This window comes from Leptidea sinapis, chromosome 34, assembly GCF_905404315.1.
Source record: "Leptidea sinapis chromosome 34, ilLepSina1.1, whole genome shotgun sequence".
Lineage (NCBI taxonomy): Eukaryota > Metazoa > Arthropoda > Insecta > Lepidoptera > Pieridae > Leptidea > Leptidea sinapis.
In genome coordinates, this window is record NC_066298.1 from 11,204,322 (window position 1) to 11,222,505 (window position 18,184).

The window sequence follows — 18,184 nt, forward strand, 5'->3', positions numbered from 1 at the left end:
TACCCTATTACCTAAGATTCTATTGATCATAAATGCTTTAATATTTTCATGACATTTCTGATCTTGACTTGAAAGTATTTTTTTTAAATACTCTTTGTCAGATGACTTTTTTGTATTTATTAAGGTTACACACCCATTATTATACAAAATAATACATTTTGTACACAGAAACTTTGAGAATGATTTCAAGAACACAAGAGATTTGGAAAGCAAGAAAGAAGCGTCGCCAGTTCAACAACCAAGAGCTGATAATGTCAAAACTAGCAAAGGGACTTATAATAAAAACGATAGAAAACAAAAAGCGAAACCTAATACTGTCGAGAAGAGGCTGAACGAAATGTTAGCTGCTCCTGTAGACATGACAAAAGGAGCGAGGTAAGTTATTTCATCACCACGCCATTCAAATTCAAATATTTTTATTCAAAATAGGATACGATCACTTATTGAAAGTCAAAAACTACCCATTCGAAAAAGTATGCATCAGACCTGAGAATAGAAGGGCGCAAGAAAATCAGCGGGCTTCTTTATCTTTTCAAAAAAATTATGGTTACAAGAATTCTAAAGAAATAAATTTTTAGAAAATGTGTACCTATTATGCATTTTTGTGCATTATTATTAATTATTCTATCAATATTCATTCTATATACAAAGGTCCGGCTGTAGGTTAATAGATTTTTGAAAAATCCTAAATACTTTATTATCATTTTTCTTTTGCAGTATGTTGCAAAAGATGGGATGGACTGGTGGTGGATTGGGGAGATCTGGGGAAGGTATTGTAGAACCCATAGCCCCAAATGCCGCATATGTAAGTACTCTTTATTCTTCATATGCCGCTTTTTAAGACATTGAAACAAAATGTCATCAATGCATTGACGTACCATAAATTACTAGAGTCCCAATCGCCTATTAAAAGATTGTCAAAAATGTCCGAGTGGCGTTCTTTATACGTATAGTAAAAGTTCTAAAAGTTTTGCGTAACTTAAAAAAACCACATGTTATAATCAAAAAATTTCGTTTATTGCTTTTCAAAATACTCTCCTTTACATTTCAAAAATTTTTTCATGCGATCGAAACATTTTTTAAAACAGGAGGACCACAGATCTGAAGGCATGGCCTCTTCGGAATGGGTAAAAGTGAAACCTCTCATCAAATCTTTGATTTTGGGGAAAATACAGAAATCACAGGGTGCCAGGTTGGGGCTATGTGCAGGATGAGTGACGAGTTGTACTTTTTCGGAAGCTAAAAATGACTTAGTTTTGTTGGCCGTGTGTGAAAAAGCGTTGTCATGATGAGAACGCGGCTTTTTGATCGTCTTTCGCGAACCCTTTCGACACCCTGGGTAAACAAATGGTAGAATGCCGGGAGAAACTTGTGTCTTCTATCGAGTCCTCTCTCGAGAAGGTCGCGGAATGGGGTAAATTGAACCTTGTCCAATTTAACCCCCAGAAGACTCAAGTTTGCGCGTTTACCACTAAAAAAAACCCCATTTGTCGTATCTTCGAGAACACTTCTCTTAAAGCCGCGCCTAGTTTCCGATACTAGGGTCTCGAAATCTCGAGCGATTGCCAATTCCGTGGCCATCTGGAGGGCAAAGCCAAATTGGCTTCGAAGAAGCTGGGCGTCATCAATAGAGCACGGCAATACTTCAAGCCGGCCCACATTCTAGCGCTCTACAAAGCGCAGGTCCGGCCACACATGGAGTATTGCTGTCATCTCTGGTCTGGCGCACCCCAGTATCTGCTCGATCCATTTGACCGCGTGCAACGTAGAGCAGCTCGAATTGTCGGGACTCAGTGCTCTGTGAACGGCTGGATCTCTTGGCGTTGCGTAGAGACGTCGCATCATTGTGTGTCTTCTACCGCATTTATCACGGGGAGTGTTCCGAAGAGCTGTTTAACCTGATTCCTGCCGCCGAATTCCACCTTCGCACGACACGCCACAAGTTAGGATTTCATCCCTACCATCTGGATGTGTGGCGGTCCTCCACAGTGCGGTTTTCAAGGAGCTTTCTCCCTCGTACTACAAAGCTATGGAATGAGCTTCCTTGTGCGGTGTTTCCGGGACAATATGACATGGGTACCTTCAAAAAAAGCGCGTACACCTTCCTTAAAGGCCGGCAACGCTCTTGTGATTCCTCTGGTGTTGCAAGAGAATGTGGGCGGCGGTGATCACTTAACTCCAAGTGACCCGTACGCTCGTTAGTCCTCCTATTCCATAAAAAAAAAAGAATACCACTTGGCATTAACACTCTTTTGATCTTCAAGTGGAATTGTGATTGCTAAGAAAAAAAATGCGGCCTTTATTTTACCATAATTTCTCGCCTGCCTCACTTTTCTTAGCCTGTTCTCATTTTTAAAGAGCCATTCACAAGATTGTTTTTTTCGGGTTCGAAACAATAAATTCACGTTTCGTCTCCTGTGACAATGTCATACTTCATTAGCATGTGTGAGCACCATTACACGCGAGCCCGTTAATGCTCCGCTGTCAGTTCGTGAGGGATCCAACGACATTAAAGTTTCCGAACTTTCAATTCTTCTTGTAAAATTTTCTGTATTTGGCTCATACCAATCCCCAATAGTCCTCGAATTGTCTAATAGGTAATCCGCGGGTTTTCTTCAATTAGCCGGTTAACAGTAGCCACATTATTTTCTTTGACGGCATAGACGAAATTCGTCATGTAAAGAAACCCGACCTCTCTCAAATTCAGCAAACCATCGACTCACGGTGCTCAAGCAAGGTGCTTCTCTCCCAAAAGCATTTTGAAGACAAGCGGCACAGTCTTGCGGAGAGAGAGAACTTTTAAAATTATAAAAAATCATCACTCTAAAATCTTTTCTACTTAATTCCATTTTCGTTGCGTACGTAGAACTTTGATGCGTGATAAAAACCAATCGACAAATAATTTCCCGCCAATTGTTTTATTTAATTACTAAGAATGTTGCAACGTTTCAATAAATATAACATTCGAAATTCAAATAGTTCCGATTAGCTAGAAGTGCAAAACTTTTAATGTGCCCCATGTACATTAACTTATACAGATAACAAAAAAAAAAAAAAAATTTATTGAATAAGGCGTTACTTTGCGGAAATCCATAATTATACAAATTATTTAAGTTTTCTTTAGTGTTAATTCCGCCAATATTTGTCTTTAAAACAATTCGACACGTGTTTCGCCTCTACACGAGGCATCCTCAGGACGTGTTGTCTCGCCAAAGTCTCGTGCCAGATTTAAAACTTAAATAAAACTTAAATAATTTGTATTATACAGATAACATTAAAACATTCATTCAAAAAAACACCTTATTTCGTTCCAGTAATGTTTAAAGTCAATGTTTTAGACTTTGGAAATGTATTATATATATTCTTTAGCAAAATTATTAAAAACGTTAAGTTAGTTACACAATTTTTTTATTTTAAAGAAGCATTTACCTGAAACACGGCACTCTATCCTTTTTAAGTTTGGATATGCTGTTATTCGGACAGATTTTTCACTGAACACTTTGTGGCGTTGTGTTCTTTAGTGTGTATATAGAAACACAACTAAACGAAAACTCTGCCTAATAGACGCGTAGGCAAAGTTTTGAAGCGTTGGCATAGATAGTTCTCTGGCCACCAGGATGTACCAGAGTCGACCTGAGTACGCTGAGTCCGCTGAGCGGAGTAGCAGCGGCCATTTAGCTGTTTTTTATTCCATTTCTAATGTCCTCCAATTTTCATGTAGAATAAAAATTATGGTAATATCACATACATAAATTGTTTTATTTCATTTCAAAGTCCGAACGATTTTAATGAAAAACTCTTTACTTACAGGTAACCGGAAAAGGATTTGGAACTGACACTCCGACACCAAAAAAAAATCGAAACCGACAAAAAGTAAAACTTCCAAGCAACCTAACCAAACAAGAAAGGAGAAAAATACACAAACAGAGAGAATCGGAACTAAGGGTAAAACAAAAAGCCGAGGCAGTAACGGTGCGGCGACTGTTTAAACAGGAAGTATTAGAGAAAATACTTGAATTCGTTCAAAGAGATGATCAGATTGAATTGTTCTTTGAAGAAAAGTTAAGTAAGAATGAAAGGAAGATCATCCATAAATTGGTTGAAGACATGAGAGAGTATGGTGAGATAATAGCTCAAGAAGAAGATGATGTTACTATGATGGATACAACGCAGAAAATTGTCCACGCTAATGATTATGTGTTGCAAACGCAAAGCGAGGGAGAGGTCCCGAATAGGTAACTATTATGTTTTTTGGTGCATGATATTTTCCATTCCAATCTAGGTCTAGATAAGAGAAAGCTAAGTTCTAGGGTCTGGGGTGTTTTTCTCTCTATAGTATAGTCATAGACAATTTCTGCCATGAAAGCCACCGCCAGTTATGGCGTGCTTCAATGAAATTGAGCTCCATATACGCGAAATTGTTGTCCGGAAATTGTTTCACCAAGATAATAAATTATATTCGATACCAAAAGTCATAGAATGTCCCTTTTAATTTATTATTGGAAGAGCTAGGTCTAAGAGTAAGCTAAGAGTCTGGAGTACGTTTCGGTTTATTAAATAACAGTAATTTTTTAACTTGGGAAATATCTATCTATGAGTACCTCAAGGACGACAAAGATATTGAACGGGAGAGACATGCTTTGTCTGTTAGGTGTAATATGCTGTCGCGTCGCTTTGCTAAGTGTACTGACCCAGTAAAGGTGACGCTGTTTAGAGCTTACTGTCTAAGCTTCTATATCGAGAAATATGTCCTGCCCATTGCCACTTAAGCTTCAGGGCTCGTGTCAGTGCTCAGTTACTTTTGTTTTTTGTCGTATGGACTCATTTTTAATTTCTTGTTTTTTGTTTATTTTGAGAATGCTTCTTTTCATTGCTCTGGGTAGAAAGTAACCTCTGTTTCACTTTATTTGCGTATATCCATGTTTGACACCCATATAGTAAACTCGGCAGGGGGAAGGTATACATTACAGTTCTCTTTATGTTTATACAAAATTTTTCCTTTACAATTTCTTTAAATGATCAAATCTTTTTCCATGTAATATTTATTCTTCTTTCTACCTCTTCTTCTTTGTTTGTTTTTAAAAACGCTATTTGATTTCCTAAATAGATATAGTTAGTTACATACCATAAAGTTATTATTTATCTTGATAGGTATTTTGAGGCTGTTAGTCATTGTTTTTGTTTTAGTTTTATTCATTTGTAGGCCTACTTTTTGACTTTCTTGATCTAGTGTACACAGCATAGCCTGTAGTTGTTTGGATATTTCAGCAAATGTAATTATGTCATCTGCGAACCTGAGGTGACTCAATCGACGTCCATCTATATTGATTCCAAATTTTTCCCAAAGTAAGCTTTTGAAAATACTTTTCAATACAGCTATGATAAGTTATGGTGATAAAGGGTCGCCTTGTCTAACTCCCCTTTCTATTTTTATCAGTTCACCTCTTCTTTCAAGTTTAACCCTGCTCGTATTGTTTATAGTATATTTGTTTTATATTATTAATGTATTTATTATCTATGTTTGTTTTTAATGCGCTCCAGATGGAGCTGTGACTGATGCTGTCAAAAGCTTTGCTATCAATAAAGGCAACATATAGGTGCCTTGCCCTGTACTTTCCCCTGGGCGTAAAAAGCATAGGGGAGTCCCAGGCCCATGGGTGTCGTAAGAGGCGACTAAGGGCTTTTTAGAAGTGGGAGAGTCACGCTGCCGTCTTATGACGTCAGCACCATCGGGCCAGACTCGTCCGGGTTAATTACCACACTCGCACAGAATACCGGCGTGAAGTAGCGGCCTAGTGCCGCTATGTTTCGCATAGGTTAGTGTCGAGGACCGGAGGCCATCCCTTCACCGTACGGTTCGTAAAAAGATATTACCCCAGGAGGGTACCGGCTCTACCAGAGCCGGAGAATCCCTCCCCGAGCACTCTCGCTCGGGCCGCCCTTCGTATTCTGGGGTGGGCACAGAACCGCGCATGACCGAGGACAAACGAGGCAGTAACACCACGGCACCCCGCTCCACCTCAACGTGGACTTTTGCAATATCAGGGGAATTCACTCCAATTTAAACGCCGTCCACCACCACCTTGAGACGGCGCAGCCGGCCTTGTGTTTCCTTACGGAGACGCAGATATCTCGACCTAGCGATACGTCATATTTAACGTACCCCGGTTACAAAATTGAGCACAACTTTTTGCCTCATGCCGGGGTATGTGTGTACGTTAGGGAGGATATCTGCTGTCGCCGTCTCGGCAATTTTGAGGGTAGGGACCTGTCTACTCTCTGGCTCCGCGTAGATTTAGACGACCGCGTCCGTATCTATGCGTGTGTCTACAGGTCCCATAGTGGTAACGCAGAAACCGATCATCTCATGGGCTGCGTTCAAGCGGCAATTGACGTCGTGCTTGCACAGCTCCCCTCCGCTGAAATCGTAGTCTTGGGTGATTTCAACGGGCACAATTCCGAATGGCTTGGATCACGTACCACAGACTACGCAGGGCGATCTGTGCATAATTTTGCATTGGCGTATGGTCTGTCCCAATTGGTTGAGTCGCCAACGCGGCTCCCGGATGTGGATAGCCACATGCCGTCCTTATTAGATCTTCTGCTGACTACACATCCCGATGGTTACCAGGTCTTTGTCGACGCCCCTCTCGGAACGTCCGACCATTGCCTGGTCAGGAGTGTAGTGCCTATCTGACGCCAACGTCGCAGACCACCAGCGACCCGCCGCGTTTGGCACTACAAGTCAGCAGATTGGGATAGGATGCGTTCCTTTTTTGCATCCTACCCTTGGGGCAAGGTTTGTTTCCCTTCGGATGATCCTAGTGCCTGCGCCATTCCAGAAGCCGATGTGATACTGCTGGGCATGGATATTTTTATACCAAGCTCTGTAGTACCGATCGGTGGCAGATCACAGCCCTGGTTCGATGCGTCAGTTAAAGCAGCATCTGACTGCAAAAAACAGGCGTATCGAACTTGGGTTGCGGCGCTGGGCACAAAGGATCCGAACTGCAAAGTTCTTAAGAGGAAATATAACGCCCGTGCGAAGTCTAAGCACGTTGTCAAAATCGGCGAGCAGCTTTCCAGTTACCCGAAAGTCGAAGTTACCGAACAGTTACCGAAGGTCGTTGTCGAAAGCTGCTCTTGGTAACTTCAACCAGCCGTCCATGCCGCTGTTGCACATGAGGAATGACACCCTGGCCCATACGGCAAAAGAGAAAGCCGAGCTCCTGTGCGCTCTTTTCGCCTCCAACTCGACTCTTGACGACAACGGAAAAACACCGCCGACCATCCTGCGGTGTCTGAGCTCTATGCCTGAAGTACAGTTCCGACAGAAGACTGTTAGGCGAGCTCTGTTTTCGTTGGACGTCAGAAAGTCGAGCGGGCCGGATGGCATTTCTACAATCGTGCTTAGAACGTGTGCCCCTGAGTTGACGCCGGTGCTAACGCGTTTATTCCGGCACTCTTATTCCAAAGGCGTAGTCCCTGACTCATGGAAGGAAGTAAGCCCTTGTCCATCCGATCCAAAAAAAAGGAGACAGTTCGGATCCGGCGAACTACAGGCCTATTGCTATCACTACCATGCTCTCCAAAATCATGGAGAGCATAATTAGCCGCCAGCTTTTAGTATACCTAGAGGGTCACCAGTTGATCAACGACCGACAGTACGGCTTTCGCCATGGACGGTCGGCAGGTGATCTTCTGGTATACCTAACACGTAAATGGGCGGCGGCTATTGAAAGCAACGGGGAAGGCCTGGCAGTTAGCCTGGATATAGCGAAGGTCTTTGATAGTGTATGGCACAAGGCGCTCCTCTCAAAACTTCCATCATTTGGGCTTCCCGAGAGCTTGTGCAAGTGGACCTCCAGCTTCCTCACTGGGCGTAGCATACAGGTCGTTGTCGAGGGATATTGCTCGAACCCGAAGCCCGTGAATGCTGGAGTGCCCCAAGGCTGTGTGCTATCTCCTACGCTGTTTCTTCTGCATATCAATGATATGTTGGACACCTCCAACATGCATTGCTATGCAGATGACAGCACTGGTGATGCCGTATACACGGGCCATGCAGGTCTCTCTCGGGAAATCGTCGACCAGTGCCGGGAGAAACTTGTGTCTTCTATCGAGTCCTCTCTCGAGAAGGTCGCGGAATGGGGTAAATTAAACCTTGTCCAATTTAACCCCCAGAAGACTCAAGTTTGCGCGTTTACCACTAAAAAAACCCCATTTGTCGTATCACCGCTCTTCGAGAACACTTCTCTTAAAGCCGCGCCTAGTATCGGAATACTGGGTCTCGAAATCTCGAGCGATTGCCAATTCCGTGGCTATCTGGAGGGCAAAGCCAAATTGGCTTCGAAGAAGCTGGGCGTCATCAATAGAGCACGGCAATACTTCAAGCCGGCCCACATTCTAGCGCTCTACAAAGCGCAGGTCCGGCCACACATGGAGTATTGCTGTCATCTCTAGTCTGGTGCACCCCAGTATCTGCTCGATCCATTTGACCGCGTGCAACGTAGAGCAGCTCGAATTGTCGGGGACTCAGTGCTCTGTGAACGGCTGGATCACTTGGTGTTGCGTAGAGTGTTCCGAAGAGCTGTTTAACCTAATTCCTGCCGCCGAATTTCACCTTCACACGACACGCCACAAGTTAGGATATCATCCCCACCATCTGGATGTGTGGCGGTCCTCCACAGTGCGGTTTTCAAGGAGCTTTCTTCCATGCCAGTAAGCTGATTGGTCTGTAGTTCTCAATGCTTAAAGGATTCCCTTTTTTGTATATCAGTATTATATCAGATGAACACCATTGCTTAGGTACTGTTTCAGTGTCGAGTACCATGTTGAAGAGTAGTGTTAAGTATTTGAGTATAATAGGGGCTCCTACTTTAAGAGATTCGTTTGTTATGCCATCTGGTCCTGGGCTCTTTTCATTTTTAAGCACCTTTATGTGTGAGTACACCTCGTCTTCTTCTATTAGTTTGAATGTGGTGGACTTATTGATCTCGATGTTATATTCACTCTGTAGGTTGTCATTTCTTTTTTGCTGTACAGTTTTCTATAAAAATTGGTCGCATGATCTATTACATCCCTTCTTGTCCTTGTTTCGCTAGAGCTGCTTTCTAGTTTTTGTATCCATTTCTTTTGTAGTGTCATTTCCTTATACACTCTTTTAGCACTTTTATTGTTGTTAAGATTTCTGTTTATAATATCTTTGTATTTTTCGTAATCGAGTTTTATCTATTAATTAGTTGTTTTGAATAATTTGGTCAGTTCGTGTTTCTGTACATTAGTTCTGGTTTTAGTGTGTATTAATTCTGACCTCTTCTTTATTATGTTCGCTAAGTTATGTATGTATCTTATTTTGAATGGCCTCTTTGCTTTGTGAACTGCAGAGTATGTTTTCTGACAATATGTCATAGTAAGTTTGAACATTTTTTAGCAAACTGATTCTCAAGTCTTCAAGATTGGCTTTTAAATAATTGAGGTAATTTTATAATTTCTTCAGGGTTTTAGGGATAAGAGTTATGGTTTTGAAATTTTCCTGCTTTTACTTTGCTGACCAATGATGATTGTTGCTCTTACTAATCTATGATCTGAAGGGAAGTTGACTTGGTTTAGAACTTCAGTGTTGCTCACCATATGTGGGTCATTTATCATGATAAAATCGATTTCATTTTTGATTTTTTGATTAGTGGATATCCAAGTCCATCTTTTTGCTTTTTTCTTGAATACTGTATTCATTTTTACGTAACTTGTGTTCTAGGGAATAATCTATTAGTTTTTGGCCTCTTTTATTTCGATCTCCATAACCATAGCTCCCTGTGCATAAATTTATTCTTCTTTCTTGGGGTGCCCTATTTTTGCGTTGAAATCTCCCATTACTATTAGTTTCTTATCAGCTAAGCGATATGCTTTCTCTATATCATTGTAGAATGCATCGATTTCATCTTCTTGTGATGTTTCAGTTTGGGCATATTTCCTTTTTTCTTGAACCTCTTTGGGGTAATCTTCAGAAACAAAAGTATTTTTAAACTTTTTCTTGTGCCTGAGTATTTCACTTTTTTTCCAAGCGTTCACGAAACAATCAAGTATTAGTCTGTTTGTGCTATTATTGGTAGTTTTTCTACCGATTCGACGTGTTTCATTGATATCTCTAATATCAAGGGAAATATTTAGATTAGTATTGATTTTTTTGTCGTCATTTTCATAAGCTGTAGTGCTTAGTTTCTTCTTATCTTCTTAAATTGCAGTGGTGCCCCCATATTGAAGGATTGGCGAATAGTCTTAGTTCTGCAGCATATGCGGTTAAGAAAATTAGACGGTTAACTGACACAGATACGGCGAGATTAGAATACTTTAGTTATTTTCATAGTTTTATGTCCTATGGTATATTGTTATGGGGCAGTGCGGCCGATATTAATACCATCTTTGTGCTGCAGAAGAGGGCTTTTAGCGCGATTTATAACCTAGGTCCTAAAGAATCATTAAGAGAAAAATTTAAAGAAATAAACATTTTGACTGTTGCTTCTCAATACATTTTTGATAATGTTCTGTATGTTCATAAGCACATAGAGGAATTTTCTAGAAACTGTGACATTCATAATGTTAACAGAAGAACAAACATAAACTTGTTATGCCTACTACTCTGTTGGGTCGAGTTAGTAAGTCTTTTGTTGGGCGATGTGTATGCTTCTAAAATATGATCCCAGAAAATGTACAAAACAAATGTGTTACGAAATTTAAAAGAATTGTTAAAAAACGTTTGTGTGGGAAAGGTTATTATAGCATAAACGATTTTCTTAATGACACCACAGACTGGGATTAAAGCGATCACCCTCAGGCTCTTTAATTATAAATGTTTATTGTATGTTGTTTCGCGTGAAAATGGAGCCAATTTTTCGTCCATTCTCGAGATGTCTTCGGTTTGTTTAGACATTTCCAATTTTATGCGTTCGAAAAAGATTTCTATATTATCCATTGTAGTGTTTTAATGTGTGTAAAGGGTTAGCAGCACTAGTTTGTAAATGTCAACACTTGGTATGTATTAATAAGAAGTAACACGTAACACCGAGATGGAGTTGGCAGTTCATTTTTGCGCTGGCGACACCGACAGTACGTTGTTTTGACGTTTATTGATTAATACGGCATATAGTCTATGGTCATCAGTACAATATAATAGGCTGTATGGCTACTGACCTTTGCCTGTCCCGGAAGGGACGAATGGAATAGCAATAACAAAGTCTGTGGTCTCTTCTGTCCAGATGGACGAACAGAACCAAAAAAAAAAGTCTGTGGTCTGTTGACACTGTTTTTAAATAATATTATAGGTTATAATCTTACTTATTGATCACTTTAATCACGTTAGTTTTTATATTAAATATTAAATTAATAGTTACACGTAATGTCAAACACTTGTGCTGCTTTTCAAAAGTTGTTCACTTTCACTGTTTACTTCACTTCAAAGTTCGGCACAATATAACACACAGAGTTGCACTTCCAATTTTCGTATTGAACCCAGTTATCGTGTTATCAAGAATTATTGGAAAACAACAAATATTGTTGTAGTGCAGATTTAATAAAGCGGTAACATTCAGCGGTTGGTCTTATAATTTAAAAAGAGATATTTTTACGGAGGCTGTTATTGACACCGGTCGCCATGTATAGCGGAAGCCCTCGTCGTAAAATTGTCTTAAGATTCATTAATAATAAATACGAAATGACAATTAATCTACAAATATTGTATTGTTATGTTTTTCGCAAGACATTCTAAAACCTCAATACTGAGTGTGCTAATATTTTAAGGAGTCTATTTTTAACAAAAAATAATCACTAGAAAACTTAAAAACACGGTTTCCCCCATACTTTTCGTTCTTCAATCGCCCAATTGATTCTAAAATCGCTGTAAATAGCATCTCAAAGTAGTTTTTAAAAATAGACAGTATTTCAATCATATTCATTTCAAACCATTCGTGATTCTATATTAACTTTCAGACGGATTTGTATATTTAAAGAAGCACCTGATCATGTGTATCTGGTTACACCAGACGATTTAAGATATGATGAGACCAGCCCAAATGCATGTGAACAGAAAAAAATGGATATAAAAAGAAACAACAAGGATATCAAATGTGCCAATAAACTTAAGCCTAGAAAGATTAAAAAAAGTAAATTAAAAAAAATTGAAAAATTACTAACAGAAAAAAATATTTCTGAAGAAAATTTACCGAAAGAAAAAGGATCTCATAATGAAAATCAGACCATAAATATAATAACAAATGTTAGTGAAAATTCTAAATCTCCTGAGAAAACTGAAAGTGACGACAAAATATTTTCTGTACCTCAAACAAGACTGGATGTAACTGATGTAAAGAAAAGTATTTTAAAAGAAAATCCAACACAAGACGGTATTGAAACATTAGAAAATAACTTTTTCTTAGCTAATATTTGTGAAAATCAAGATAAAGAAGTATTAAATGTGAATGAACAACATATTGACAATGTAGTTGAGGAAAATCTCGAACCAGTTGATGAACAACGTTGTGATATAGGTTCCAATGATTTAAAACAAAATGATGAAATAGACGAGGCTATTAATTTAGTCGAAGATTACATATCTTACGATAAACTAACAGAAGAAGAGTCAAATAGCAACACACAATACCAAAATAACGAAATGGTTGACGATAATGAAAATCAATCAACTGGAACAATTGAATCATTTGAAAATCTGGATTATATTGATATTACTCCTGAAGCAGATGCAACAGAAAATATTAAAGCTGAAAATACAGTTGTACTCACAGAAAATATGGTAGTTACAAGAATGGTGGAGTTTTTTATAGATTTCGATAATTCTGAAGAGCACACAGAATTTAGAATACTAGGAAAATTTAATGAAGTTGAATTTAACGGTTTGATAAAATTCTTCGCATTCTGTGCTCAAAGCGAGATACCATATTGTGAGGAAAGGAGGAAAATAGAAGAGGTGTGGAATAATGATAAGCATTATTTCGAGTTGAGGAATAATCGTAATGACACTATTGTGTAAGTATTTTATAATTACTAAATAAATAAATATAACTCTTACGCTATATTAGGAGATAAGCGTAGCAAGCGGTCACTTGATGGTTAATGATCACTGCTGCCCATATTTTCTTGCAGGAATGTTTCATACGGGTTTGAAGGTAAATTATGTCATATCTACTTTGAAAAACGTGCGCGGTGAATGCTTCATTGGTCAGGTAACAATTACAACATATTGTATTGATACCGAAAAATATATATCAATAATATATATTTTTCTAATTTGGTATATAGCATTGCCGTCTACATGTGTAATATAACGAACCGACGTCTATAAGGTATTGTCAAACATGGAAGTGCGAACCGAAGCGGAGACGTCGACCTAAAAAGCAGGCACAGCAGTATTCTGAATTTAAAACTTTTTAAACATTCAAACACAACGGTCGCGCTTCGCGTCTCGTATTCGCTCACTTTTGTTTGTATGCGCGTCAGCGTCACTTCACAACAGCTGCGTCTCTCGTACCTCATTACTCAGTGATTAGCGATATTTGATGGCCCTCGGACTTCACAGACATAACAGCTTCTTATTATTTTGCTATAAATGTATTTGATTGTCGTGGTCGCTATCCGTGCTGCGAAACACGGTGCCCACTGAAAATCAGTGTCAAGCCTCAGACGGCTCGTATCGACGTATACTGAGTGGACCTCCGATTGGTAACACTAAAGTGATTGCACTGGTCCCTAATGTTATTGTTTTCATATTCCTTTTTAAATTCCACTTGGTCTGTATTAATTATTCTTTATTATTGTTACACATTATGTTGAAATAACTTATTTTGTTAAAGGTTCCTTTATTTAATGATGTAAATTTCGACCTCAAATGTCCTGCAGTGTAATAATGTTGCTAATAAAGTTTATTATTTATTTATCTTAAGAACAAGCCAAATTTTAGTAAAAATATAATTTTGAATAATACATTTAGGACATTTTCTACATTTGGATGTCTACTGCGTGCCTATTTTGCGTAAAAACCCAAGAGCTTATAGCCCTTTAAAACCGAGTGCGAGTTGGTTAACTTCACACTTACCTCCATCTTAACAGGTGTGTTTAGATTTCATCACGATGTATTTTTTTTCCTAAATGATGAATTTGAAAAGCCTTTGCGTGACTACTCTCATAAATTTGAATATGGAGTAAATCCCAGAAGTGAGAGTAATTACTTAATATAATAACCATCGACTAAAATAGATCCGACCCCAGACTTAGAATATATTATATTATATGCAGAAGACCTTTTACAGCCCGATAAAGAGTAACCAATTTTGATTTTGTCAATTTCCTAATATGCAAATATTGGGGTTGAGCAGGTCAACTGTAAAGTAGATCCTGTAATGTGGATGTAACAACCTGAGAGTTGAACAAGACTTCAAGATTTATGAACATGACGTCACTCGAACGGTTGGCTAGGTGGAAGTGCGCTCGCATGGAACGCGACAGATCGCGGATCGAGTCCCGCATCGTTCATAAAAATGGTTTTAAATTTAATTTATGTAAACAGTAATATTTGTAATCCATACCACATTTTTAATGGTCTTATTTAATTTCAGGATATACAAAATAGCGAAAAATACTGTACAAGAAACTGATCCAAGCTAAAAGGGTTTTCGTTATTTCTATTTTAGGTCATGATTGGTTCTCTTCTATCTATCTCTATAAAAATCTATTCAACGAGACTGAAGAAAATATTAAATTAATTAAGTCAAGTTGGTTTTAAAATCAATCAATTTTGTTAGCAGTGGAATGGATTCGGGTCAAGGGTAACGTTGGGCTTCACAACAGTTGAGTCCCTCGTATCACATTATTCAGTTAGCGACGCACGGACCTCAGAGATAATGATCCTCAATGATCGTTTCCCAATCCACATCATCTCTCCATCTTTCAGAGCAAAAATTCTTTACATTTTCATAAGTTTCATTCATAGTTGCATGCATTGAGTGTTTAGGACATTCTTTATATAAAATTGACATCCATGAGTCAAGCAGTGTTAGCAGACATTAATTGTTTATAAGATCAGCCCGCTGACATATGGTTCTCCATGGACCCTTATGGTAGAAAACCGTTTTTGTTCTACAATTAATAATATAATCCCGGTAGGTGCAATCATTTATATGATGAATATGGATGTTTGTTTCCGAGTCATGGATGTTTATTTGTATTTATGTATGTTTAAGTAAGTATATTGTACGTATTAAATATATCCTTGTCTTGCACTATACCTAGTTTGGAGCAAGATAATTTGTGTAGGAGTGCGTCAATATTATTATTTGATCGCGAGCTAATACGAAGGCGTTTGTCTAAGGTCTAGTCACATAAGTTTATTTATTTTAAATTGTATATATTGTTTTTATAAAGATAATAAAAAATGGAGAATGAACATGAGTTTTATTTCATAATAATTAAAATTTTTAGCTTTATTTGAATTGCAGCATTGAAAACATAGACTTCAAAGAATAAAGTCCAAACCTAAAGTGTTTGGATACAGACACATTGACTGCCTTTCGAACTTTGTCGACGTCGATCGCCCGTTTACAGAGGAGTTCACATCCTTATGCTCCGTCGGAGGCATTCGTATCCGTACGCAGCTGTATGGAGGCGTATGCATTCGTACAGCTCCGGGAGACTCGTCACAAACAGCATGCGTTGTATACTGTTGTTGCCTCTTGAGCATGATGGACAGTTTAATTATCAAAGCAGTAATTTTTAATGGTAATTTGCAAGCAATTAACACATTGGGTGCTGAAATACAACAACTGAGGTTTATCGACTTTCAGTGTGGGGCGTTGTTTACACAACTGTTGCGTTAACAAAAAGGTCTAGGCACTCGTGCTTTTTAACACGCTCCATGCGTTGTTTGGGATAGCGAGGTCGTTATATAGCATGTCGCAAATTGCTCATTGCGGTATTTTGCAGTCTAGATAACATTAACATTTGAGATTTTTGACCCATATTATACTGTGAAGTGATTATCCTTGGAATTGAATTCACGCAAATTTATATACAAACACACTGCAAATAAATTATAACTAAGATATTTCGTTTTATTATAAATACCTACAAAAATTAATTTGATTCTTAAATTTTAAAAAAGGAAAGAAAATAATTATTGTTTCTTTATTTATATTATTCCTTTCTTCTTCCCCTTCCGCTTGGATTCACTCTATCGTCCAATTTTCATTTCCTATTCCTTTATCTAAAAGAAACTTCATATTAATATATCAAAAAAGATGCACTTTTACACAAAGTTAGGAACGCAACGATATTTTACAATACAAAGTACTAACTACAATTATAACTAACAATAAAACGATATAATTGGACACCTGGACTCAATAATATTAAAGCTTCAGATATTTAAATTGTAGATAACGATATATCTGTAGCAATAGCTCATTTAATTAATCAGATCGTAAAAACAGGACTGTATCCCGACGAATTAAAAGTTGGATGTGTCAGACCGGTTTACAAAAAGGGATCACGAAGTATCATTTGTAATTATCGTCCATTTACACTACTTTCTTGTATTGATAAAATTGTAGAAAAATGTATTAGTGATCAAATACATACTTTCTATGGAAAACAGAACGTGATTTACCCAAATCAGTTTGGATTTCAGGCTGGTAAAGGCGCATCTGATCTTCTGTCAAAATTTACAAATGAAGTCAACGATCATCTGAATAAGAAAGAACATGTGCTGGCTTTATTTATTGACTTTTCGCGTGCTTAAGAGATTTTGAAGCATAAACACCGGGTAGAGAAGCGTAATTGTGGTGTTCATGGACCTTTATTAAAATGGTGCGAAAATTACCTCCATAGTAGAACTTTTACAGTTAAGATCGATACTGCATATAGTAGGCATGTATCATCTACAGAAGGTACAGCGCAGGGATCAGTGCTGGGCCCTCTTCATTTTCTCTCATATATAAATGATTTGCATAAATTACTGCATGTGTTATCAAATTGCAGATGATACATGCCTTCTGATCGCTGATAAAGATCTTAAAAATGCTCGCGGCCACCTGCAGTCTGATTTTAATACATTGAATAAGTGGTGTCACGATGCTGGTTTGGTAATTAACCAAGGTAAAACTAAGCTAATAATCATAAGATCACCAAACCTCGCAAAACGCCCAATGGATGACATTCTTGCCCACGACCATAGTTGTTTGCACTCAAATAACAGCATTTGTAAATGCCCCGCTATTGAAGTAGTCGACTCTGTTACATATTTAGGCCTACATATAGATAGTAAATTTAATTGGAATAACCATATTGAATACGTCTGCAATAAGCTTAGGCAATTTTAGCTAATATGACGATTTTAAGAAATACTATTCCATTTAATGTTATACAATTCTCTAGCTCATTCTTATATACAATATGGTTTGAGTAGTTACGGACTTACATCTAACTCCTATTTGAATGAAATATTTAAGATGCAAAAAAGAATATTAAAACTTTTGCCTAGCAAAAATCATAGTGACTATTCCGAAACTGAACTTTTTAAACATTGCAAAATTTTACCGGTGCAGGTACTGATGAAATATTCAATGTTAAAAGAAAACTTTTTCAATACTTAATACTGGGATAAAGTACATCATGTATGCACTCGGGGCCGTTTATGCGCTCCGAGCGCGCTTAATAGATATGGCGAACGAACGCTTGCGTATGGAACTGTATAAATCCTCGTAAAATTAAGAAAAAACTGAAATCATACTTTTTAAGTCACTTAAAATAAATATATTAACACAACTAGCTGACCCGACAGACGTTGTTCTGTATATAATAAATAAAATAATGTTTTATGTGAATTTGTCAATAATATATCATAACAACAAAAATTACTTCGTAAAATATGCACCCTGCTGTCGTAATGAAATTGTTTCACAGCAGAACTGTCAAACCGTGCGTCAATAAATTCTCTCATAGAAATTATTATGGACACATCAAAGGAAAAACAAATTTGTTGTTTTTATTTAATTTAGCAGCATTTTCCTATTTATTCACCTTTTAAACCTTCTCTGGACTTCCACAAATAATTCAAGACCAAAATTAGCTAAATCGATCCAGCCGTTCTCGAGTTTTAGTGAGAGTAACGAACAGCAATTCA

The 18,184-nt window shown here is 38.0% G+C and overlaps 1 protein-coding gene across 4 annotated transcripts in view; it reads left to right on the plus strand.

The window, feature by feature from the left end:
- LOC126975047 (uncharacterized) overlaps positions 1–15,451 on the plus strand; it is a 37,840-nt gene extending 22,389 nt beyond the window's left edge. For all 4 annotated transcript variants that reach the window (XM_050822836.1, XM_050822835.1, XM_050822838.1 and 1 more), the window contains 5 exons: positions 169–375; positions 718–805; positions 3,811–4,235; positions 11,986–13,038; positions 14,625–15,451. In XM_050822836.1, the coding sequence (XP_050678793.1) occupies positions 169–375; positions 718–805; positions 3,811–4,235; positions 11,986–13,038; positions 14,625–14,673 (1,822 nt within the window). In that variant the 3' untranslated portion in view covers positions 14,674–15,451. The remainder of the gene's footprint in view (positions 1–168; positions 376–717; positions 806–3,810; positions 4,236–11,985; positions 13,039–14,624) is intronic.
- The last annotated feature ends 2,733 nt before the right edge of the window (positions 15,452–18,184 follow it).